At 39.6% G+C, this 27,164-nt stretch overlaps 1 protein-coding gene across 8 annotated transcripts in view; it reads right to left on the bottom strand.

Annotated features, from left to right (window-relative positions):
* Window positions 1-25,985, bottom strand: part of Dock3 (dedicator of cytokinesis 3) — a 307,646-nt gene extending 281,661 nt beyond the window's left edge. For 4 of the 8 annotated variants that reach the window (XM_051205186.1, XM_051205158.1, XM_051205167.1 and 1 more), the window contains exon 1: window positions 25,559-25,985. In XM_051205186.1, coding sequence (XP_051061143.1) covers window positions 25,559-25,595 — 37 coding nt within the window. In that variant the 5' untranslated portion in view covers window positions 25,596-25,985. The remainder of the gene's footprint in view (window positions 1-25,558) is intronic. The other 4 variants (XM_051205141.1, XM_051205149.1, XM_051205176.1 and 1 more) reach the window with 1 other exon arrangement.
* Window positions 25,986-27,164: the final 1,179 nt, after the last annotated feature.

The following is a 27,164-nucleotide window of genomic DNA, read 5'->3' as shown; positions in this document are numbered from 1 at the left end:
GGTCCTGGGTCAGGCTAAATAGCTTGAGTTAACAAGGAAATTCCTCCCACCCATGCAATTGTACCTAACTCAGCTCTCTTAAAAGAATAACTGATACAAACGATGGTATCTTTTCATGCTGCACTGGACTTGTGGTATAACATTGACCTCTTAATGTCTCACTGACAAAAGGCATCTGGGGGAAAAAAATCTGTCATCTAAACAATCATACTATTTGAAACTCATTGTGTGTGTGTGTGTGTACATATACATATGCATATACATACACATATACATTTGCTTTGGCAAATAATATAATAAAATTTTGTTGTACATACGACATATACTTGTATACAATCTGACTGTAATAACTCATACTGTTCCATAAATTTTTGTAAAAATAATTTTTAAAAAGCTTTGTAATTCTATGTATAAGAATGTAATGCTCCAGCTGGGCAATGGTGGTGCACATCTTTAATCCCAGCACTCAGGGGACAGAGGCAAGAGGATCAGGCAAACAGATCTCTGTGAGTTCAAGGACAGGCTACAAAGCTAGTTCCAGGACAGGATCCAAAGCTACAGAGGAACCCCTGTCTGGGGGGTGGGGGGTGGATATAATTCTCAGGCCATAATACACAATTACAATCAGTAACCGTTCCCTGTGTCTGGCTACACAACCTCTTATTGAGGAAGGGGGGGGGGGGTCGCCCTGCTCTCTCGGGTGGTGAAGACCTGGGCAGATGGTGTGAAGCAGCATGTGATCAGTCCCCAGCATTCCAAGGACTCTGCAACTGGACTTCCCACATCCTGTATTCATGAGTGTATTTCCCCACTTTCCTATCTTCACAAATCCTTGACGCCCCTTAAACAGATGCACGTGGGTTTCTCATTACACTCCCCCTGTGTATCTCTAGCTAACAGATTTCCAGGTACCAGGGTATCTCACCTGGGGATGTACATTTCCATTAAAGTGGCCACACATCCTGTTCCTCACCCCCTTTCCAACCTCTGCCTGAGAATCAGGGAGCATGATTACAGGCTTGTGCCATGAAACAACCCCCATTCTCAGAAAGGTGTAAGAGACGCTCCCCTACTTCTGCCACATGGCCCTGATTTCCTTTCTTTGGAGCCTCTGCCACACTGTCTGTCTGTTGTTGGGACATAAACTTTTCTCAAAGCCCCTGCCATACATACTGTTACCCACCTGTTTGACCATGGCATTAACAACTCTTCTAATAAATTCCTTACCCCCAACAATCAGTCTCAGTGTCCCTCTTGAACTCATATGTTAATTGTCACTGGCTGTCTCACATATATATTATATACTCATTCTGTGATACAAAACTTAATGGTTACAGTAATGGTAACTTCTCCAGAATCTATGTATCTGCATTCCTAATTATATCATGACTATTCTCTTCAGCAAAGGCAATTAAACAAGCTCTAAGACTAGGAACTCCATGCAGTACCTTTTGAAATTAAAAGGTATTGAACACTGATAAATCTATATACAAGTACTTAATGTTAAAATCAGATTTATTCTTGCTGGTTATCATAAAGCTTTGTAACTATTGAATTCTAATTCTGAAAAAGTACTTGATCTTGATAGTTGTGTTTTGTTTGTAAAGCTTTAGACTTTTTTTTAAATTTTTTTTATTTAAAATAGAAACAATCTTATTTTACAAATCAATCCAAGTTCCCTCTCGATACCACCCTCCCATGCCTCCCACTGCTTCCCCCATTCCACCCCCCCCCCATCCACTCCCCAGGGAGGGTAAGGCCTTCCAGGGGAGATCATCAAAGTCTGTCACACCATTTAGGACAGAGTCTAGGCCCCTCCCCGTGTATCTAGGCCGAGAGAGTATCCCTCCACTGGGAATGGGCTCCCAAGGTTCATTCCTGCACTAAAGATAAATACTGGTTCCACTGCCAGAGGCCCCATAGACTGCCCAGGCCTCTTAACTGACACCCATGTTCAAGGGGCCTCGTGCTGTCCTATGCTGGTTCCCCAGCTGTAAGACTAGGGTCTGTGAGCTCCCACTTGCTCAGGTCAGCCGTTTCTGTGGGTTTCCCCAGCATGGTCTTGACCCCTTTGTTCATCACTCCTCCCTCTCTACAGCTGGATTCCAGGAATTCTGCTCAGTGCTTAGCTGTAGGTCTCTGCTTAATGAGATTGATGACTACCTTAAATGCCATCCTAGAGCCTTCATCCAGTAGCTGATGGAAGCAGAAGCTTTAGACTATTAACATGCTGCACATGAACTGCTTCTGACAAAGAAACTAAACAATATTTTCGAGACACCATTGCATTCATTAGCCACAGGACAAACAGAATGGACTTCAGGTTCACCTTTTAATTGCTTGTAAAGGATTCACTGACACTAATTCCTTAACATCTGTCACTTATTGCCTCCAATGTGGGATCAAATCACATCAATCTTAACAAAGCTTGTCATATCAACATGAGACAGAAGAGAACAAACTACCCAATAGTTCATGCTTTCAGAGACAAGGCAAGGAGTATCAGAACTGAAATGAAGTCACATTGGGCACAGTAACACTTGCCTTTAATCCCAGCACTTGTGAAGCCAAGACCCTGAAGAAGATTTACAACTTGTCATATCACCTTACAGAAGAGAAAATGATAGGTCAATGGTGGATGGGACTATGCCTGGACAGGACTACTCAGATATGCATAAATCCCTGACCCTCCCCTGACACCTACGACACATGTCAGGTCCCAGAAAATGGGTCACTGGAATTTGGTGTCGTTCTCCTTTTTCTGCTTTTCACCATTAAATTGGCTATTCTAATTGGTATACTAAAACCCAGAGGCTGAACCTGGCTTGTTGGGGAAAACTGTGACCCTAAGTCTGACAACAAAGCAGAAAGATACGTGAGTTCAAGCTAATCTAGGAAACACAGCAAAATCTTATCAAAAAGAAAAAGAAGAAAATCAAAAGAAATTCAGACCTACAAACTGCCTTACTGATCCAAATTAACCATTGTAGTTGAGCATGGTGGTTGGTTCACACCTGGAATTCCAGCATGAGGAAGGTGAAATACTAAGAGTTAAGACTATTGCAGGCTACACAGTGAGATCCTGTCTCAAACAAACAAACAAAAAAATCCTCTTTTTTGTTTGTTTGTTTTTGTTTGTTTGTTTGTTTGTTTGTTTTGTTCTTCGAGACAGGGTCTTACCACGTAGCCCTGGCTTTCACTATGTAAACCAGGCACTGGCATCAAACTCACAGCAATCTACCCGCCTCTGCTGGGATTAAAGATAGGCCCCTTCCTCCTACAGCAGATGGGAAAAAAATACCACAGCTGGACATTATACAGAGAATGAGAAACCTTGGAACACACTCATCCCTAAATGGGATGTCTCCATGAAATCCTCCCCTCTGGGGTCAAGGAACTGGTGCAGAAGGGGAGAAAGAAGAGTGTAAGAGCCAGAGATGATGTAAGACACCAAGGAAACAAGGCCCTCTGAGTCAATAGGACCCACACACATGAGCTCACAAATCTCTGTGAGCCAGCATGCACAGGTCTGCACCAGATGAGGCCCTAGAACTGAAAAATGTGGACACATGCCTCTATCCCTAACCCAGAAACTATTCCTTATAAATAATCATTTACAAATTCTCCAAGGGAGTCTTATTGGGGAAACAAAATACTCTTAAGGGTAGGCTACATGCCCAGCAGTAGATGGCCAACAGAGAGTGAATTTAATGGCATCTTTGGAGGTTCCTTGTCTCATAATGTTGTGATTGGGCTATTTCTTTTCTTTTTTAAATTTTATCTTATTTTTATTTTATTTTTGTTTTGTTTTTCTTCTTTTGCTTTATTCTTCTCTCATACAATACTCCCCAGATGCAGCCTCCCTTCCCCCCATATCCACTGATCCTCTGTTTCTCTTCAAAAAGAGAAGGCCTCCAAGGGATATCAACTGACAAGGTACAAGATGCAATAAAACTAGGCATAAACCAAAATAACAATACTGGATGAGGAGGAATTATTTCTATTTTTTCTCTCCTTTTACCCTATAGGTCCTTTGAATATATATTATGATGTCCAGTTTATTGTTTCTATGGTATTTCTGACTGTGCATACATGTGAGTCTGTCTTTATTTCTTGTGCCTTTTGGGGGCTCTTTTATTTCTTTTTGTGTTGTCCTATTCCCATGTGTTAGCCTCTGTTTTATCATAGCATATAACATCACTTCATATAATAGCACTAATTACCCCTATAAGCCTGTTTGTTTTCTAAGGAGCCGGAAAGGGGTAAGTGCAGATGGGCGAGGAGGGAGAAGCTGAGAGGAGCTCAGGAAGAGAAAATTATAACCAGGGTATGTGAGGGAAAACTATTTTCAAAGGGGGAAAGAAACCTTTAAAACTAACTTGAGGTTTGACTTAAAAATATAAATAAATAAAGGCACCACCACACCTGGCCACAAACAAGGAGAGTAAGCTATGAGGACACAGACAACTAATGACATCAGGGAAAGAGTGAACAAGATGAGAAATTCAACAAATATAAACCACTAAGAGAAATTATCTCTCCCTGAAGAAAACAATGACTAAGCGTAAAAAACTTCACAAGAACTTCAATAGTGCATTCCTCTAATGGAAAAAAAAAAAGGTAAACTAATATATATCTTCATAGAAATTTCAAAAAGAGGGAAACAGGGAAGGGGAGAGAAGGCTTTTTTAAAGAATGAATGAAAATTGGGTGTGATATGGTTTGTGCCTATAATTCTAGCACTTAAAAGGTAAAGACAGGAGGATCTCAAGTTTGGAGTCAACTAGAGAAGACAGCAAGCTCTAGCAAGTCGTGGGTGCATGGTAAGATCCTATCTCATAAAAACAAAGACACTGATGTATAATCAGTTAGCAGAGTGCTTTCCTAGCATGCTCAGAGACCTGGGTAACCCGCTGTAACAAACAAGCAAAAATCACCCATAGCCATGAAACACAGTTGTATAAAAAGTAAACAGCTCTTAACTAAGACACATTATTATCAAATTCTAAAATGTCAAACACAGAATTCTGAAAGCACCAAAAGCAATTTATTATATGTAAGTGTTCTTCCATAAGAACATGAGTGGATATCTCAGCAAAAACTTCCCAGGCAGGAGACAGTGGAATGATACACTCAAACTAATGAAAGGAAAAAACTGCTATAAAAAACAGATTACTCAGCAAAGCTGTCTTTCAAAAATATAAGACATACAATTTTTATTTCCAAACAAAACTGCTGAGACATTTTATTACCCCTGGACATACCTTAAAAGGAATATTGAAAAGAGATCTTCAAAGTGAAAAAAGCTCATGCTAAAGTTGAGAGAATTGATCAAATTGATAATAATGTATCACTTTAGTATAAAACTTAAAAGACAACAGTCAAAAGTTTCAGTTAATGAATGTCCAATATAAAAAGACAAAAATTAATATATAGAGATAAGATAACTGTGGGGGAGTTGATGTTTTTTAAATTTATATCTAACTGAAAAGGTATACAAGGTGATACTGGTACACACCTTTAATACCAGTAATCGGGAGGCAGAGGCAGACAGACCTCTGAGTTTGAGGCCAACCTGGTTTACAAAGCAAGTTCCAGGACAGCCAGGACTACACAGGGAAAACTCTATCTTGAAAAACCTAAAAGAAAACAAAAGTGTGTATCTCTATTATGTACAAAATGGTATTTTTAATTAGTTATTAACTCACATACTTATATTTTGTGTAACATTTCAAATCTTTTAGCAATTTTCAAGAACAAATTACTATTAACTATAATTACCACATTGTAAGTGTAGAAATTTTTTACATATTGTCACAGGCAATTGCTATCAGTTATAAATAGACTTATAAAATGTCTTGAAATACCATCTTACATCTGTCAAAATGGCTAAGATTAAAAACACTGATGACAGTTTATGTTGAAGAGGATATGGAGTAAGGGGAATACTCCTTCACTGCTGGTGGGAGTGCAAACTTGTACAGCCACTTTGGAAATCAATACGGCTGTCAAAAAAAAAAAAAAAAAAAAAAAAAAAGGAACCAATCTACCTCAAGACCCAGCTATACCAATCTTGGGCATAGGCCCAAAGGATGCTCAATCACCACAAGAACAGTACTCAACTGTATTCATAGCAGCATTATTCAGAATAGCCAGGACCTGGAAGCAACCTAGATAGCCCTCAATCAAAGAATGAATAAGGAAAATGGGGTACATTTACATAATGGAGTATTATTCAGCTGTGAAAAACAATGACCTCATAAAATTTGCAGGCAAATGGATAGAACTAGAAAAAAAATCATTCTGAGTAAGGTAACCCAGACCCAGAAAGACAAACATGGCATATACTCACTCATAAGTGGATAGCAGGAGTAAATACAGGATAACCAACCTACAATTCACAATCCCCAGAGAGGCTAGATAACAAAGACAGCCCAAAATGGGATACATAGATTTCCCTGAGAAGGGAAAATAGAAGAGATCTCCTGGGTAAACTGTCGGGGGTGGGGAGCACACTTGAGGGAGCTGGTTGGGTGAGCTGGGTGCAGGAGGTAGGTTGGAGGCAGGGTGAAGGGAGAGAGTAATGAAAGAGACATTTTGATTGGGGAGGAGCACTTCCGGGTTAGAGAGAAATTTGGTGCCAGGGAAACTTCCAGGAATCCACAAGGATGACCCTAACTAAGACTCCTAATAATAGTGGAGAGGGTGCCTGGAACTGACTATCTACTGTAACCAGATTGGTGACTGTCCTAATTGTTATCAGAGAGCCTTTATCCAATAACTGATGGAAGCAGTTGCAGAAATCCTCAGACAAGCATTGGGCCTGGCTCCAGGAGTTCTGAAGAAAGTGGGGAGGGAATATACCAGCCAAAGGGGTCAAGGTCATGACAGGGGAACCCACAGAAACAGCTGACTTGAACATGGGAGAGCTCACAGACTCTGAACCAACAGTTAGGGAGACTGCATGGGGCCAACCTAGGCTCTCTGCATGTGTGTGACACTTAGGTAGCTTGGTCTGTTTGTAAGGCTCCTAGCAGTGAGATCAGGACCTGTCCCTGATGCTTAGCTGGCTTTGGGGAACCTGTTTCCCATGCTGAATTATCTTGCCCAGTCTTGATAAAAGGGGAGGAGCTTAGTCCTACATCAACTTGATGTGCCAGGCTTTTCAAGCCCATGGGAGACCTGCCCCTTTCTGAATGGAGATAGAGGAGGAGTGGATGAGGAAGGGGGAAATGGGAGTAGGGATAGGGAACAGGAGGAAAGAAGGGAGGGGAAACTATGGTCTGTGTGTAAGATAAATGAAAAAAATGTTAAGTAAAATTTTTAAAAAGGAAGAAAAGGAAAATAAATCGACTAAGAAAAAAGCAGACACTTCATATGATTTTTCACATGATAATTATATATGAAATATAAAATATGAGACATCATAACTGGCACCACAGAAATTCAAAAGGTCCATAAGACACTATTAAGAAACTTATAGATGAACACATTTTATAACTCACAAAAAATAAGAAAATATTCCTGATCTACAGAGCTAGTTCCGGGATAGGCTCCAAAGCAATACAGAGAAACCCCATCTGGAGGGAAAAAAAAAAGGAAGGAAGAAAGGAAGGAAGGAAGGAAGGAAACTATTCCTATGTAAAACAAGCTTGGTTCTAATTTAAATAAAAAAAGAAAAATAAGAAAATATTCCTAAAAACTATGACTACCAAATCTGAATCATAGAAAAATACAGACTCCTGGAAAGACCAGAAGTTGCTTTCAACTGATGCAGTGAATGAAAAGACCCAGAATAAGGGAGAAAGGGAGGGAAGGACGTAGGGAAGGAGTGAGGGAGGGAGGGACAGAGAGAGGGACTTTTCTACAATAAGAATTTAAATAGTTTACAAAGATCAATAACTTTTAATAATTTTAGGTATGTTATATGATTCCTTAAACATACAGAAAAAAAAACAATGAATGACACATTGATCTGACACCCTCTTCTGACCTCTGCAAGCACCAGGCACACAAGTGGTGTACATATAAACATGCAGGTAAAACACAAATACACACACACACACACACACACCATAATCTAAAAAAATTTTAATGACCAATGACCTCAAATAAGACGTTAAAAGAAGACAAATTCAATACAACACAAGAAAACAACAGAGGAAAGCTAGCAAAATGGAGAAAATCAACACTATAAGTGAAAAAGTCAGCAACATTTAAAAAAAAAAAAACTTCAGAAAACAAAATTGATTTACAAAACTAGAAATATTCTTATTTGGCATCATATACTCTTCTAATTCTGCTTATGAATTCTTATTATGGAATAAAAAATTCTTCTTCCATTATCATTTTATTTTCCTTTTTTCTTACACCCTGTGTTCATTTTTTTTCTTTCAATTATACAATGAATAGCATTTTGACTTTATCTTATTGCTTCTATGTAAAGAAAAAAAGACTTTTTAATTTTCATTCTCCTAAATACAATTTACCTAATTTTGTCCTTGAGCTTCATCATTCTTAGGAAATCTAAAGGCATGGAATGTCAATAAAATTGGTGCAGAAAAATTCCCCAATATAAAGAAAAGAATGACCACCCAAGTACAAGAGGGAATTAGAACACCAAAAAGGCATGATCAGAGAACTTCTCCACAACATATTATAGTTGAAATGTCATAAACAGAAAACAAACAAACAATATTAAAATATATAAAGGAAAACACCAACTCAAAAAGGCTAAAGAATATCAGATCATTCATCTACGATCTAAAGTCACAAATGCAACAATGTATGCCAAGCCCTAAAGTAAGTAACTGCCATCCAAGACAACTATAACCAGCAAAGCTATCATTTAGAATTGATGGAGAGGCCTGGTGGTGGTGGCTCATGCCTTTAATCCCAGCACTCAAGAGGCAGAGAGAGGCAGGAGGATCTCTGAGTCCGAGGCCATCCTGGTCTAACAAAACAAGTTCCAGGATAGCCAGGGCTACACAGAGAAATCCTGTCTCTAAAAAATCAAAACTTAATAGATAAATAAAATTGATGGAGAAATAAAATACATCTAGCAACCAGCACTAAGGGAGTTCATTACTAACAAGTCAGCACTGCAAGATTCTTAAAGGAAAACTATGAACAGAGAAGTAAGAACAGTCTCAGTCACAAGCATGAGGAAAAGAATAAACTTGATGAGAGATGAACAAAGAAGAAGGAATCCATTATGTCCAACACAGTCAACCAGCAAACTCCTAATACTACTAAGGGAAGGAAGAAAACAACCAAAAAAACAAGCCAACAAAATTATAAAAATTAGTAAGCATCTCTCAGTAATAACCCTAAATGTAAATAAATGTCCTCAATTTACCAATGCAGATTGGGTGACTGAATTAAAACCAAGATTCAACTATCTGTTATTACCAAGAAGCATGCTTCACTGGCATGGCAGTTTAAATTAGAATGGTCCCCACAGGCTCCTATGTTTGAATACTTGGTCCCCAGTTGATGGAACTGTTTGGGGAAGATTAGAGGTGTGGCCTTGTTGGAGAAGGTGTGTCACTGGGGGTAAGCTTTGATGTTTCAAAAGTTCACACTAGACCCACTGTGAATGTTAGAGACAGACAGACAGGCAGAGAGAGAGAGAGAGAAAGAGAGAGAGAGCACATGTTTGAGACAGAGAAAGAGAGTAAGTACCTGTGTCCCTCCTCTCCCTCTGCCTGCTTCCTGCAGACCACGATGTAAAGCTCTCAGCTACTCCTCTAGTGCAATGCCTGTTTGCTTCCTGCCATGATGATCGTGGGCAAACACTCTGAAATTGTAAGCAGGCCACCAATTAAATGATTTCTTTTTATAAGAGTTGTCTTGGCAATGGTGTCTCTTTACAGCAAAAGAAAAGTAACTAAGACAACTGGTAAAGACACCCACTGTGTACATAATGCTGGTCTTTAACTCACAGAGATCTGCCTGCCTCTAACTTTTGGAGTGCTAGGTTAATCTTACCAGGCATATACCATGTGGCAAGTAAATAATAAATAAAGAAATAAATAAGTAAATACTTCCTGACAGTATAAATATAAAAATTTATATTTATTTTATGTATGAATGTTTTGCCTGCATGTATGTATGTGAACCATATTTATGCCCAGAGGCCAGAAGAAGGCATCACATCTGGAACTGGAGTTGTAGATGGCTGTGAACCACCATGTGGGTGCTAGGAACCAAACCCAGGTCATCTGTAAGAGCAATAAGCACTCTTAACCATGGAACCATCACTGCACTCCTTTAAAGTATGCCTTAACAAACAGAAAATGTTAGAAATAATTTATGTTTAATCAGATAAGAAAACTAGAAACCAATAGTAAGAGAAAGTATACAAAGTAAACAAATATTTGGAGATTGAACAATATACTCTTGAATGGCAGTAAGTCATGGAAAAAAAATCAAGAAGTATATAAAAAAAATTGCTGGAATTGGGGACTGGAGAGATGATTCACTACTTAAGAGCACATATTATTCTTACAGTGGACCCAAGTTTGGTTCCCATCAACCACTTCAGCAGCTTACAATCACCTCTAGCCCCAAAAGGATCCAATGCTTCTGGCATTTGTGGACATTACACACACACACAGGCACACGCATACACATACACTCTGTTAAATAGAAAATCAAACACACCCAGATGAAATAAGACAACTCCGCAGGAAAAGATGTTTGCCTTCAAGCCTAACAGTCTGAGTTTGATCCCTGAAATGCTCATAGTGTAAAGGAAGAACCAACTCCCTTAAGCAGTCTTCTGACTTTCATGACTTTCATATGCACACCACTGCAAATGCATGTCCACAAACATATACAGACAAAAGTAAACAAAATGTAAAATACTTTTATTTACTAATAATTGTAGGAACCAAAAAGCTTCTATAGAAATACAAGACATAAAAAGATAGAAATACTAGAAAAATCTTATTGACATATTTAAAAAGTTCAATAGACAAAAACTCAAGTAAAGCTTTCCAAGAGACTGGATCAAATAGGAAAAAGGATCAAGTATCAGGACTTGAAGACAAGTAAGAAGAATTAGAACATTTAAATCAGTAAATATTAAAATTAATAACCAAGTATAAACCAATATTAAAATTAATAACAAAGTATTAATCAAACATGTGATATCTATAAGACACTATTAAAAAGCCAAATGCATCATAGGTATTGAAGAAGAATATACAGAAACATATTGAATAAAATCATTTGCAGAACACTTTGTAAGCTTAGGGAAAGAAACAAACATCCAGACCTAGGAAGCATTTAGAATACCAAATAAGACTAGAAAGTAATTTCCCCATACCATATTGCTACTAAAACAGTTTTCTAATTGCTATGACAAAATACTTCACAAAACCAACTATGGTTAACTTTGTCAACTTGACCCAACATAGACTCACCAAGTAAGAAATTTTCACCAGGAGGCTGTCTACACTGGGTTGCATGTGGGTATGTCTGTGGTGGACTGTCTTATTGATTTAATGTGGAAAGATCTAGCCCACTATAAGTGGCATCATTCCCTAGGTAGGGGGTCCCAAACTGTGTAAGAGTCAAGAAACTGAGCTAAACCTAAGTAAATAGGCAGCATGCATGCAGTCATCTCTTTCTGTTCTTGACTAGAGGTGTGATGTGAATTTCTGCCACTTTGACTTCTCCAAAATAATGGACTGTAACCCAAACTTGTAAGCTAAAATAAACCTCTTATACCTTAAGTTGCTTTTTTCAGAGTATTTTAGTATAACAACAGAAATAAAACTAGAATACTAAAGAAAGAGTTACTCTGGTTTAGTTTGAGAGTACAGTCCATCCCATCCATTCAGGGAAGTCATGATCATGAGGCACCTGGCACATTAAACCAGAAGTGTAGTGTTAATCTAATTCATCTTTATCAATACAAAATTGAGAGTCAAATATTGGGATAAGAACATGGAAGATCAGAGAACAAGGAGCAGCCACCAATTGCATCCTACCTCTTCATTTCCTCTGTCCAAAAGGGATTAAGATCAGCCCTGCTTTACCACTTCCTGTTCCTCTCTCTATATCCTCCAAACCTCTATGGTCAACTAATAGCTAACTTCTCCCTCTGACTCCAAGCAAGTTTATTTGTCAGGATACAATCAAAATATCACACAACAAAGAAGCAGAAATACATCAAAGCTAGTGCTCACCTCATTTTCCTCCTTTTATTTAGTCTAAGAATCCAGCCCATGAAATGGTACGACACATAATTAAGGATGTGTCTTCCCACCTCAAGTTAACCCAATCTAGAAACTCCCTCACAGACAGTCCAGAATTTTGTCTCCAAGGTAATTCTGGATACTGTCAATTGACAATATTAACCACCAAAACTAAATATACGAAACAAATGAAGTTTATTGAATGAAACTTCAAAAGAGAAACACCAATTCAGGTATAAAACAAGACCCATCAAAGTAACAGCACATTTCTCAACAGAAATATAAAACCAAGAGGGCATAGGATGGCACATTTCAACCTCTGAATGACTGACTGTAACTGTCAACCCAGATTACTATATCTTGTGAAGCTATTCTTTATCACCAAAAAGAGAAAAGCAAAATTTTTCCATAATAATAACAAACCAAAAAAAAAAAAAAAATGACAACTAAGCTAGCACTACAGAAGATACCTGAAGGAATCTTATACACAAAAGAAAAAGATAAATGGGAGTGGAGGAGATGAACTAGAATCATAAATAAGCCAGTGAAGGCAAGGAAACAGTAGTAAACAGTACTAAAACAATAAAATGACATGAATAAAATGTGTATCTTTCAATAAAAACTCTGAATGTTAATGTTCTTAACTCTTCAATCAAAAGGCACAGAATAACAATGGATTTAAAAAACAGGTCCCACCAATCCCAGCATTTGGGAGGGAAAGGAAAGTGGATCTCTTGAGTTCAAAGCCAGCCTGGTATGAATAACAGTTCCAGGTCATCCAGAACTACATAGGAGACACAAATGTATAAACAAACAAACAAACTAAGATCCCTCAAAGTGCTATTTGCAAAATATCTCACTGGCAAAGCCAAACCAGAGTCTTAGGGTAAAAGATTGGGGAAAAAAATATTCTAAACTAATAGCAGTAAGCGGGTATAGTAATTATAGTATCTAACAAAATAGATTTCAAATGAAAATTATTTTATTTAACATTAAGATAATTTCAAATTAAAATTAGAAAGGAACAAGATCTTCTGAGCATATTGGGGGCAGTAACTGGAGAGGAAGTTAGGAGAAAGAGAAGGGGAGAAAAGGAGAACATGTGGGACCAGGAAGATTGAGTTGGGGGACAAATAGACAAGAGTAAGTTTAAAAAAAAAAAAAAAAAGTGAGAGAGAGAGATACCATAATAGAGGGAGCCATTATACATTTGAAGAGAAAACTGACTCTAGAGACGTGTCCAGAAACCCACAAGGATGACCCCAACTAACAATCTGAGCAACAGTAGAAAGCCTACCATAAATGACCTTCCCTGATAATGAGATTGATGACTAACTTATCCACCATCATAGAGCCCTCACCTAGTAGCTGATGGAAACAGAAGCAGACATTCACAGCTAAACAGTGAGCCGAATTCTTAGAATCCAGTTACAGAGAGGGAGTGGTGATAAGAAAAGGGGTCAAGACCAGGCTACAGAAACCCACAGAGACAGCTGACCTGAACAAGGAGGAGCTCATGGACCCCCAGACTGATAGATGGGAAACCAGCATTGTACCGACTCAGACCTCCTGAACATGGGTCTCAGTTAGAAGGCCTGGGCAGTCTAAGGGACCTCTGACAGTGGAACCAGGATGTATCCCTGGTGCATGAAAAGACTTGAGGAGTACATTTCCCATGGAGGGATACTCCCTTAGCCTAGAGGCAGGGGGAGGGCCAAGACCCTACTCCAAATGACATCACAGATTTTTGATGATCCCTCCTGAAAGGCATTACCCTCTCTGTACAATGGGAGGGAGGATGAAAGGGAGGGAGAAAGAGGGAACTGGGATTGATATGTAAAATAAGAAAAAAATAAAGTATAAAAAATAAAAATAACTGTATAAATAAATATATTAAAAAATCTTTAAAATTAAATTAATTTCAAATTAAAATGAGAAGTTTCAAGGAAAAACCAGAAAATTAGGGTTGGTTTTGTTTTTGTTTTTGTTTTCTGAGACAGGACTTCTCTGTGTAGCTCTGGAGCCTGTCCTCAAACTCTCTCTATAGACCACTCTCACCTTGAACTCACATAGATCTGCCTGCCTTTGCCTTCCAAGTGCTGAGAATAAAAGCATGTGCCACCACAATCTGGCAAAATTAGGGATTTTTAAAAGGTCCCTTTATACTGATTCAGAGAATGATCTACCAAGAGGACATACAATTTTAAACACATATGCACTGAATATTTATGTACCCTATTTCATACAACAAGTACTACTAGATGTAAAGTCACAGATTGAGTCCCAACACACCTGTAATGGGTGATGTTAATAAGTCATTCTAACAAATAGACAGGTCAGCCTGATAAAAATAAACATCTGAGTTAAGTGATATCACAGGTCAAATAGACCTACCAGACATCATTACAAAGCATTCCATCCAAACACTGCAGAATATACACCCATCTCCCAAGCTTTCTATCATCCCACAGAACCTTCTCTAAAGTAGATTATAACTTGACACAAAGCAAATCTTAACAGATAAAAATCAAAAAATTTCTTGTAATCTACCTGACCACAATGGAATAAAACTAAAATCAAAAGCAAGAGAAATAGAACACTCACAAACTCACAGAGATTAAATGACACAATAGTAAATGAGGAATGGTTCATTAAAGAAGTTAAGAAGAAAACTAAGGCCTAGGGGAGATGACTAAGTTGGCAATGTGCCTGCCATTCAAGCACAAGTACCTGCATTAAATACTCAAAATGCACGGAAAAGGCTGGGCATGGAGGCATGTGTAATACCAGCTTTGAGGTATAGGAGACAGAAATTAGAAGAATCCTAAAATTCACTAGCTAGCCACCCTACCTGAACAGATGAATTCAGGTCCAGCAAATCCTTTCTCAAAGGAGAGACTGATTAAGGAAGAGATTGTGATGGGAGGAAAGACTAACTCCACAAGTTGTCCATTTACTTCAGTGTGTGTGTGTGTGTGTGTGTGTGTGTGTCTGTGTGTGTAAAACAATATGATCCTACAGTTATTTTAAATGTCTATTTACATGGACATATAGAAAGAAGACTAGAAAGTTATGTCAATATGTTAGCAAGAGTTATATCTGTGTAAAAAATGTTTAATTGTGTGTGTGTTTTCCATATCTTCTGATATTTCCATAATATGCATCTTATATAATCAGAAAAGTGAATACAGGTAAACATAAATGAATTCAACATACTGAATTCACACTATAGGGAAGACTGTAATACAATAAAATTGGAGAAATTTCAACCAAAATAGACAAAATCTCTTCATTATGCTTTTAACAGTGGAAAAGCTACTGATCCAAAAATACAGAATTCCCTAAAGATGCTCAACAAAAAGTAATGGGAAAAAGTCAAATTATATTACAATTACTTGATGTAAATTTCTGAATTACTGTTGTGATAACTGTATTCAAGGTGAGATAAATCGCTTCAAGAATCCTCAGGCTCCCACCCAAATTCAGTCATTTGAACTCAGTCATAAGCAGTAAATCCCTAACAGGCTCAGGAAGAAAATGGTCAAGCACAAATATATATTCATGTCACATGCCTAACAACCATATATTAGACTTACAGCCTGACTTTTAAAACAGCCTCAAGATTAATAAAAAATAATAAACTCTTTACCAGTTCAGACTTCCAGTAGAGTACATATTAGATCCTGATGACACAAACATGAACAAAGTTCCTTGTCCAAAAGCTGCTAAGTCTTCTGGGGCAAAGAAATGCAATCAAGCACATTATAAAGGATTAAGGGACGTGTCAGAAGCAGCACTTCTTTATATCAGGCAGAGCTGTGGAAAGGCATCCAAGAGATGACATTTGAGCTTTTTCAGCTGGCATTCCTCAAACAGAAAAAGGTAGTCACAGAATTTTGGTAATATTATAACCTAAACAAAGCAAAAAAGTGGAGAATTAAGGTCTTTCTGAACAGGGGTGTATCAAGAACATAGGTATATCATAGTCAACTAACATCTGAGATAAACTAAACAGAAAAGGCTTACTTTATCTCACAACTTTGGAACTTTAGTCTATGGCTGCGCAGATGGAACTAGGTCTCTCAGGAAGCAGGAACACATAGCACATCAAATTTACCTCAAAGCCAGGAAGCAAAAAAATGAAAAGGAAGGAACATCTAGGTCCTCACTAGTCTTTCCAAGGATGCATCCCCATTAACCAGAGGACTACACACAAAGCCCTGCATCTACCACTTCCCACAAGCCCAAGCTATCTTTTAACACGTGAGCCTTGAGAACAGAAATATTCCAAGTCCAGACTATAGCAATGTGGAACTCGTAAGGAAAGTCAGAAATAAAAGTCAAGAAAATTTTGGCACTACATTTCCTATGTATAATGATGAAAATGGAACTAATCTCTTTTCAATACTAATATTTCTTTGACAAGCACCATAACTAAAAGTAGGTCCACACATTCCTCTCAACCACATCCTTCTTCCTTGAAAAAATACCTTGGCCATAGACCACAGTCTCACCCTAATCCCAAGCACCATCAGATTCACAAAGGTGGTGTAGCTGGCACTGTCATAAAATGTTTAACTAGATTATTTGCATTGAAAATATAACACAGCAAAAAAAAAAGTTTTATACACTAAATATTTCCCTCTAGTGTTTACTGAAAATTAAGTATTGCCTTTTAATATTTTCATTAGCTATCTGCAAAAAGACAAGCCACTTGGATAACAAAGTTTTATTATTTGTATAGATAAACGATCAAAGAAAGATGAGCAAAATCACAAATTCAGCATTCAAAAATATTTGAGAAGTGGTACTGATAAGCCAAAAACAATAACTTAAATGTGATGACAATAAAAAATAAAACATTTTAAAAGAACATTTAGAGACAGGCAGTGGTGGCAAACACCTTTAATTTCAGCACTTAGGAGGCAGAGGCAAGCAGATCTCTGAGTTTGAGGCCAGTCTTGTCTACAATTCCAGGACAGCCAGGGCTACACAAATAAAGCCTGTCTTGAAAAAAAATAAAAAGGAATATTTAACATCTTTTATTTGTTATTAGGTATAAGTTCAGAATGCATAGTTTGATTTTGTTGTTGTTGTTGTTGTTGTTGTTCAAATGAAGTTCTAGGAAAAAAAGAAGTTCTAGAGTTTAGTTGGTTGTAAGTTCAATATGAACAAATTAAATATGGAATAACATCTCAAAAGTCATCAAAAACCAAGCATAATGCCACAGTAACAAAAGTGTTCAATTGAATTCACAAGCACATGAAGCCCTCTACATTCCTGGCACTGAACTCTGTCTTCCAAGAACACAAAGGTAACTGTAACACAATACCTACTTTTAAAAGTTTATAAAATGAGAAAATTGGATTAAATAGAAAGAAACTCAAAGTAATTCCACTAAAATCAGGAACAAGACAAAGCTGTCACTCTCTCCATGTTTATTAATATAGTACTTGAAGTAGCTAGAGCAATAAGACAACTAAAGAATATTGAGAGGATACACATTAGAAAGGAAGAAGTCAAAGTATCACTATTTACAGGTGATATGATAGTTTACATAAGTGATTCCAAAAATTCTACCAAGCAACTCTTACAGCTAATAAACACCTTCATTTAAGGAAGTGGCTGGATACAAGACAAACTCAAAAAAAAATCTGTAGCCCTCCTATACACAAACAATAAATGGGTAGAGAAAGAAATCAGGGGAGAAACACCCTTCACAGTTGACACTAATAATATAAAATATTTTGGGGTTACTCTAACCAAACAAGTAAAAGGCCTGTGTGACAAGAACTTTATGTCTTTGAAGAAAGAAATTGAAGAAGAAATCAGAAGGTGAAAAGATCTCCCATGCTCATAGATCAGTAGGATTAACACAACCTACCAAAAGCAATCTACAAATCCAACACAATCCCCATCAAAATCCCAACACAATTCTTTACATATCTTGAAAGAACAATACTCAACTTCATATGGAAGAACAAAAAAGCAGGATAGCTAAAACAATCCTGTACAATAAAAGAACTTCCAAAGGTATCAACATCCCAGCTATAGACCTCTGCTAAAGACCTCTATTATATTAGGTATTAAAAAGGTCTTAAGAGACTATGTTGGAGAACTTTACAAAATCTTGCTTCTCTATACAAAATTTGTTGGGGGGAGCATTGAGAGCACAATCCTGAACAGGATTGTTCACTACAGTAAAACCATTGGAAACAAATCCCTAATATAGCAGGCCAACTGCTGTTTACATACTAGGAATAATTTAAAACATTCTTATTATCACAAATAAAGATACAGAATTCAAAAGAAGATGCAAAGGCTATTAAGTTAAAATTCAGCAAGTATAAATATAAGGTACTTCCAACCTCAATGACCATTCTTTTCAGACTGTCATGTTTTAGGATGTATCTAAAAATGCTACACATTGAGCTGGAGAGATGGCTCAGGGGTTAAGATCATGTGCTATTCTTCCAGAGGACCCCCGTTCAGAATCACACCCATGTCCAGCAGCTCACAACTGCTTGGAACTCCAGGTCTAGAGGAACACCCTCTTCTGGCCTCTGACATTAATGGAACACACTTGGCTGACACAAATACATACACATAAATAAACATTTTAAATGTTAAACTGAAAACATTACCATGTTTACAATGCACTTTAATACTTCTAAAATATATTCAAATACAGCATGATAAAATCATCTGTAAATGTGAAGTCTAGTGAATGTTGTTACACATTAAATCTATTAATGTTAAGCTGACTATGGTAGCTCATGCACCCTGTTGACCAGCTACAGTGGAGATTCAGGTGGGATCCCAGAAATAAGAGACTAAACTAGACACAACACAGCAAGACAACCATTTCTATAAGGGGGGGTTCAACCAATGAAATATTTGTTCCACAAGCCTGGGAACATGAATTCAGATCTTTAACACCCATGTAAAAGTCAGACACATCTGTGACACCAGTGCTGGGGTGGGGAGATCTCTGGAAGCTCTCTGGTCAGTTAGCCAATCTAGCTAAATCCTTGAGTTCCAAGTTGAACAAGAGACCCTGTCTCAAAAAGTAAGGTGGAGAGCAATTGAAATAGACACTTCAAGGTCAATCTCCACCTACACACATGCACATATCATAAATACCACAAACACAAGCTTTTAGTTGATAAATTCCCTGCAGATTGTTTCCTGTTTGCTTTTTTTAATTATTTATTTTCTTATTTGATATATCGATCCCAGTTCCCTTTCTCTCCCTCCTTCTCTCCCTCCCTCTCTTCCTCCTTCCCATTCCCCCACCCTCCCATCGCATTCCCCACACACACACTCCACAGGGAGAGTGATGCCTTCCAGGAGGGATCTTCAAAATCTGTCAAGTCATTTGGAGTAGGGACTAGGCCCTCCCTCCTACCTCTAGGTTAAGGGAGTATCTCTCTATGGGGAATGTGCTCCCAAAGTCCTTTTGTGCACCAGGGATACATCCTGGTTCCACTGTCAGAGGTCCCTTAGACTGCCCAGGCCTCCTAACTGAGACCCACATTCAGGAGGTCTGAGTCGGTACAATGCTGGTTTCCCATCTATCAGTCTGGAGGTCCATAAGCTCCTCCTTGTTCGGGTCAGCTGTCTCTGTGGGTTTCTGTAGCCTGGTCTTGTCCTCCCTCTCTGCATAGGGATTCTAAGAGTTCGGCTCACTGTTTAGCTGTGAATGTCTGCTTCTGTTTCCATCAGCTACTAGATGAGAGCTCTATGATGATGGATAACTTAGTCATCAATCTCATTATCAGGGAAGGGCATTTATGGTAGCCTTTCCACTGTTGCTCAAATTGTTAGTTGGGGTCATCCTTGTAGGTCTCTGGACATTTCTCTAGAGTGAGTTTTCTCTTCAAACCTATAATGGTGCCCTCTTTTATGCTCTCTCTCTCTCTCTCTCTCTCTCTCTCTCTCTCTCTCTCTCTCTCTCTCTCTCTCTCATCTATTCCTCCCCTGACTCAATCTTCCTAGTCCCACATGCTTTCCTCTCCTCCCCTTCTCTTTCTCCTAACTCTCTCTGCACTCACTGCCCCCGCCCCCTCTCCCAATATGCTCAGGAGATCTTGTTCCTTTCCCCTTCTGTGAGGGACCTTGTATGAATCTCTTAGGTTCTTCCTTGTATCCTGTTTGCTTTAGAGAACAGAAGTGAACACAACTCCTTTTGGCTTAAAAAGTCATTCAATAAATGTTTGCTACATTAAATTTCTTTCCTCTGTCCTAGGTTTCTTTCTATAAGAGAACATTATGTGGAGATGGTCAGCCTAGTCTATATAGTGAGCTCCAGGCCAGTCAAGGAACTGAGACCCTGTCTCAATAGCACCTAATATAATCCTCAAGGCATTATTAAAAACTTGCATTCTGAACTCACACCCTGTATTTATACTCACTATCAAAACAGATCATTATATTCAGAAATGGAACAATACTATTATGTAGCCTTATACAATGTCCAAGGTGGAAAAAAATTCCTTAAATATATTTACCTATTTTAAAATGAACAGACTCTAGAGCAGTGACTCTCAAAATGTGGATCACAAACCCTTTAGGTCAAACAACCCTTTCATAGGGGTCTCCCAAAACCATTGGAAAACACAGATATTTCCATTATGATTCACAATAGTGGCAAAATTAAAATTAGAAGTAGCAACAAAAATAAATTTATGGTTGAAGGTGCATTAGGAAGGTTGAGAACCACTGCTCTAGACTTTGTCTCAACTTTCAAGTTAGACATACAGTACTCACAAATTCCATTCAAAGGCAAAAGGGTATAATAAAAGAATCTGTAGCAGATAAAACAGCACTTCTGCCCAAGCCTGTCAACCTGAGTTTGGTCCCTGGAACCCATGGTGGAAGAAGGAATCCAACTCCCAAAAGTCTTCTCCATACCACAATGGGACCTCAGACACAATATATAGCATATATACATACATACACACGCACGCACGCGCGCGCGCACACACACACACACATCAAAATAAAATTTGTAAAGGGGGAAAAATCTGTGACATAAAATTCTGAAATCTTGGATTTAAATCAATTCAGCCCTTAATAGGCTAGTTATATCTGTCACTTTACTCCTGTCATAATGCTTAAGTAAAATCTTAAATGTTAACATTCCCTATAAATACTAAATCTGTGATCATAAAATGCAGATTATATCCTTGTTTTTCAGAACAAAATAAAGTTCTGGAGATGTGACATCTCTTCCCCTGGTGAGTATCTTTACCTCAAAAAGAGGTATTGGTTCTCAGCCAGGCAGTGGTGGCACACATCTTTAATCCCAGCACTAGGGAGGCAGGTGGTATAGATATGAATACTTTGTTTTGGAATGTATTTTCATTTATTGATACAATTTAAGGTCAATTTTGTGATATGTATATTTCTCCTTTTGTTTAGGTATTGTTTTTATATTGCTCATTTAGAAATGTAATGTATAATTCAATACAGATTATAGATAGTATCTATGATAGTCAGATATTATAGTTAGTTAAGATTTCTAGATATACAGACATGTATTTGAGATGGATAGGCATTCTTCAAACCTTTCAAAGACCTACAGAATATGGCATTTAAAATGGTTTAGGGTTTTTTTTGACAGTGAGACATAAATGTTCCTGGCAACACCACCTGCACCAGAAAGAAAGATGGAAGATGGACACTGAAGAAACATGTTATAAAGTTACTTCCAATATGGCAAGACTAGCCATTTGGACAAGGTACTGCTCTTGTCTGGACTGTTTGACTTTATGCTGTATAAACTGGACATACAGGACCCACAAAAACCGTGACTGCTGATTCAAGATGGACATTGCTACAGAGTTCCTGCTTCATGGAAGAGTCTACAGGACACAGAGAAAAGTGACTAACAAACTGCCAATACAAGAAGACAGTTTAAAGTTTCCTGCTTTGCTGAAGAGTCTGCCAGACACACTATGGCCTATGGGCTGAAGATGGAAGATTACAGAAGAACTTCGGGTGACTAACAAGGCAAGATGTCTCTGTCATTTCTAGAGTTTATATATTATCCTTCTGTGGTCTTTAAAGGAGTTGAAGACGGATAGTTATGGTTATAGTTTTCCTTAGTTAGGATTAAAGATAAGTTACTTTAGACACACAAAGGTAGGATAGATAATGGAATATTTCTTCATATCTTACTAAATGTTAATGGACTAAATATTGTTAACTGTGATTCTTATTTGATAACTGTTGTGTGATATATTTTGTTATGTTAAGGTTAAAACCCTTCTTTTTATTTAGACAGAAAAGAGGAGATGATGGGAGATGTCATTCTGTATATATGTTTCTCATACTGGTTAATGAATAAAGCACTGTTGGCCAATAGGAAAGCAAGATAGGAGGGACTAGGAGATGAGGAGGAAAGAGGAAGTAGTAAGGAGTCAGCATGGAGAGACCAGGGAGACCAGACGCCTGCCCCACTCCCCAGTAGGTGAAACCACGTGGAAATACATAGAAATGGGTTAATACTTAAGACAGAGCTAGCCGATAAGAAAAAAGTACCTGGCCAACAGAACTGTATCTAATACAGGGTCTCTGTGTGTTAATTGGGGCTGACAGCCCGGTGGCTGGAAAAACCTTACACCTTACAGGGTTACACTGTGAAAACTGTCTTGAAAGAAAAACATTAATTACTATTAGATTTCAAAAGCCTTACAAATGTGAAAACACAATGAAACAACTTCATACAGGGTGGTGGAGGGGAGACTTTTACAATGGGGGCCCATTCCCTCACAGACATCAGGAGCTCTTTCTTACAGTACTCCAGATTGGATGGAAAGTATGTTTTCTTCCTTGCTGTAGGGTTACAAATTACCAAACAGGAACAGAAATGTGTGTTCCAACTTAGTCACAAAATTCAAAGCTAGGGCCAGTGAGATGGCTCAGTGGACTAAGGCACCTGCCACTAAGCCAAATGAGCTGAGTTCAATCCCCAAACCCCACAGGGTAGAGGAAAACAACAGACTCCACCAAAATGTTCTATGACCTCCACGTGCATGTCATAGCATGGGTACACCCACCCATGCCCCACTCAAGTAAGTAAAAATAAATGTTTAATTTTAAAAAGAGTCAAAGCTGAACTCAAAATATTTTCTTACAGAAACAATGGTAATAGTTAAACTTTCAAGCTAGTCCTTAAAGCAATTAAACAATGGAACAAATGGAAAATCATTTGTATTGACTTTTTTTCTCATTTTTAAGCATAATATTGAAGATACCTTAAAGATTAAATTAGATTTTAAGAAAATGCCTAGAAGTGCAGCCCTTAGCATGTTTATGGAGGGGAAAATGTCCTGAGTTTTAAACAATTTAAACAAAAACTTTAGACCATAACTGAGGAAGAGACAGTTGAAAAAAAAAAAAACTGTGGGAAGAATACCAAGTAATTGCCTTTCTTTCTTTCTTTTTTTTTTTTTTTAAGAAGAAAAAGCATCACAATCATACCAAACCACAGCTGCAAAGAAACTGTTTTCAGAATGACAACAAGCATCAGACCTACCCTGTGCCCAATGTTGTGCCCCTCTACAGGGAATAGCAATTTTTCTAAAGCTAAGCACACAGTCTGAAGAATTCAAGAATCTCCTTCCATCCTTTGTCTTGGTAAATCATACATCAAATACTAGTACTGTAAAAGATTCACATACGCCTGTCCTGATTGGTTTGAATAGCCAGTCTCACGCTTAGCATTTATTATCAGAGTGTTAGCACTCTCTAAGTACTAATGGGGGGATCAACATTTACTACCTACTTAGTGTGTAGTTATCTGGTTTTCCTATAAGATATGTAAACATGGACCCTCATTTACACATTAAGAAGATGATTTAAGTAAAAGCACCAGTAAAAAGAAGTTAGCACTCTGAACTCCATTATCTTGCACTACTTGGGAGTCGTCACACACACACACACACACACACACACACACACACACACACACCAAAAGAAATTAATCTGGTTCCACTGGACAGCTGACCACTTTCACAATGATTGTTTGGTATTCTAAATAAGTGGTTCTGACAGCAAGTTATGAAGAAGAAAAACCATCAAACCCTCATTTCATAGATCAACTTAGTAGTATTCAAGCAATGCTTTCAATAGCAAAGGTAAAAGAGTCCCTAGGGGTGGACACCAGCATGAGCATCGTCATTTCCCAAATCTGTTTCAACAGACTCTAGGACCAGGAGTCTTTTTCACCAGCTCCACTGCAACACACATAATTACAAACTTCCGGATGTTACTTTTCAGGACAAGACAGAGGGCTTCTCTGACACAAATCCTATTTTGACACACCTCGCCTGATGGCATTCCAAAACAATTGTTACCACTTCAGTTTACAAAGTTACTTTGTAATGAATTATGAACAAATTACTGATAGATAGAATTGTTGCAATAGTGGAAATAATTATTTGTCTTTAAGCAATATAGTTCCTATAAGGTTTCTAAAAATTTTCCATTACAAGCTAAGAAAGAAAAACACTGCACACTCAACAATGTAAATATTTCTAAGTAAATCCAAATTGTAATCCCAATTTACAATAATGTAAAGTGGCTAAACACTCCTGACATGTAATGACCACGAAATACTAACACTGTAAAAGTAAAACACTTGGTCCCTGAAATAACTGAATATTCATTTTAAAGAAACAGAATGTTAAAAGAAAACGTTAGCCTCTGGAGTTTCACATAACACTTAAAAAGAAACTAAAGAATAACGTCCTCATTAGAAAATATTTCTTAACAAAACCATGTCAACAAAATACACTCAACTTTAACAATGATGTATGTCCAAAACACCTCCCACGATAGTAGGGTAACTATTTCTAATAACCTAAAGCAAAACAAATATCTGCAGCATTTTGAACTGAGAAAATGATGTCAACGATTTTCATCCTTTATTGTAAGGTTCCAATCGGAAAATAAACCGCCATCGGGCTCATTAACTTCTGTGCAGAAACTCATTAAAATCGAGCTTTTGACTGCTGGGGGGGGGGAGCAGATCCTCAGAACGTGTCTTCTTAGGTAAACTGTCCTGCGCCCCACACCACAAACCTCCTCCCGCAACTGCCCCGGCCTTGCGGCCCCTCCCGCGCGCGGGCCGCACCTGCCGAGGCCGCCCCGGCAGCGCCCCCTGCCGCCCTCCCGCACCCAGAGCCCCGAGCCCATCCCCGCGCCCCGTAGCGCACCCGCCCCGCGCCGAGGCCGCACAGTCTGCGGGCAGGGGCGGAGGAGCCGGGGCAGCGATCGAGGCGGGGCCGGGCACCCGGGCACGTGCCCCCGGGTCCCCGCCGCTGTCAGGCCCGAGCCTCACCTACCTACGCCGTATTTCTCCTCCTCCGTGGGGGTCCACATGGCCGGGCCGGGCGCAGCCCCGCAGGCGCGGCGGCCGGGTGACAGCGCGGAGGGGACGACCGCAGGGGCGGCCGCGGGCCCGGCTGTGGCGCACCGCGAGGCAAGGCGGGGGCGGTCAGGCGGCGCGGGGCAGTAGGCGGCGCATCCCTCACAGGCCGTCCGGGATGCCACCGCCACCGCCGGCTGCCACGTCCTGACCAGCGAGACTCGGCGGACGGCCGAGCGGCCCCAGACGAGGCGGCCGAGGGCTCACCACCTGTCCGGCGCCGCCGTCCCTGCGCCGCCGCTCGGCTCCTCGCAGCTCCGTCGCTGGCCGCCCGGCGCCGCCGCGGCTCGGCTTGCCTCAGCGGGCTCGCGGGACACCCGCGCATGCGCCGCTCCCCGGCGCGCGGGGGCTCGCAATACCCGGGCTCGCGCCGCCCGAGCCCGCGCGCGAATCCACGAGATGCCGCTGCGGTCCGGCGGAGGGAAATGGGCGAGAGGCTATTGGATGGCCCGGCCAGGGAGGCCAGGTCCCTCCGCCCACCCAGAGCCTTTGGCCGCAGCTAGCGCCCAGGGAGCTCGTGGTCCTGCGTGTGGAAGGCCACCGTGTCACCCGCCAGCCGTACCGAGATGGCCGCTGGCCCTGTGGTCCGAGACAGGAGAGCCAGTAAAAAGAACAGGGGGGGAGGGCATCGTCATTAAACTCATATCATTGTCACTGTGCTGTCGCAGACACATCCTCTGAAAGGTCCTCTTCTGCCACCCTGGGTGGCCGGCAGAGTGGGATCGCCTCAAAGGAACCAAGGGAAGCGCAGGCACGGGTTCCTGGGCCCCTAGGGTGCTGTATCTAGGCCAAGGCCTCTACATCCCCTGAGTTCTTTTGTTGAGTTGGCTGCTGTGCTGAGTGTGTGGGGCCTGAACAAGCTTAGCAGCCTTTCTAGTAAAGGAAGCCCTTTCTCTCAGAACTCTATGTAGTTGTGCACACCGGAGACCTATGCCACAGCCTCTGATGGCTACCAGCATCACCTAGCATATAGCCAGATCAGCGCTCGTCACAGCACTGGAAGTTCAAAATCTTGGTGTCGTTCCTCGATATCACTCTTGGATGACCTGTCTTCAAAAATCATCTCAGTTAACTCTCTTCCAGAAAGCCTAAACTAGTACTACAGTCAACACAATGACATCTTTCCTCTCTTTTGTTTTAAAGGGTGTGTGTGTGTGTGTGTGTGTGTGTGTGTGTGTGTGTGTGTGTGTGAAAATAATGTCCTCTGGAAGAACAGTGCCCTAAAGCCAAAACCATTTCTCCAGCCTCCTCCTTACATCTTTTGTCTGGGATTTCAGGTATTCATTTTTATCTAACAACCCTAGCCTTTCTCCTGTAGGACCTCAGCTTATTGGCTTGTAGGCAAGCTTTAAGCTAAAGTCATCTTTCTGGCCTCTCAACTCAGCATTTAGTGCATGGCCATTAATTGAGGAGCAAGGCTAGAATAAGAATATTCTGGTGTAACTGGCATGGTGGCACTCACCTGTAATTATAACACTCTGAAAACGAGGCAGAAGAATCCTGTTTGAGACCAGTCTAGGCTA

The sequence above is a fragment of the Phodopus roborovskii genome, unplaced genomic scaffold (genome assembly GCF_943737965.1).
Source record: "Phodopus roborovskii unplaced genomic scaffold, PHOROB, whole genome shotgun sequence".
Lineage (NCBI taxonomy): Eukaryota > Metazoa > Chordata > Mammalia > Rodentia > Cricetidae > Phodopus > Phodopus roborovskii.
The sequence above is the reverse complement of the archived record's forward strand: the minus strand, read 5'-3'. Positions and strand labels throughout refer to the sequence as shown.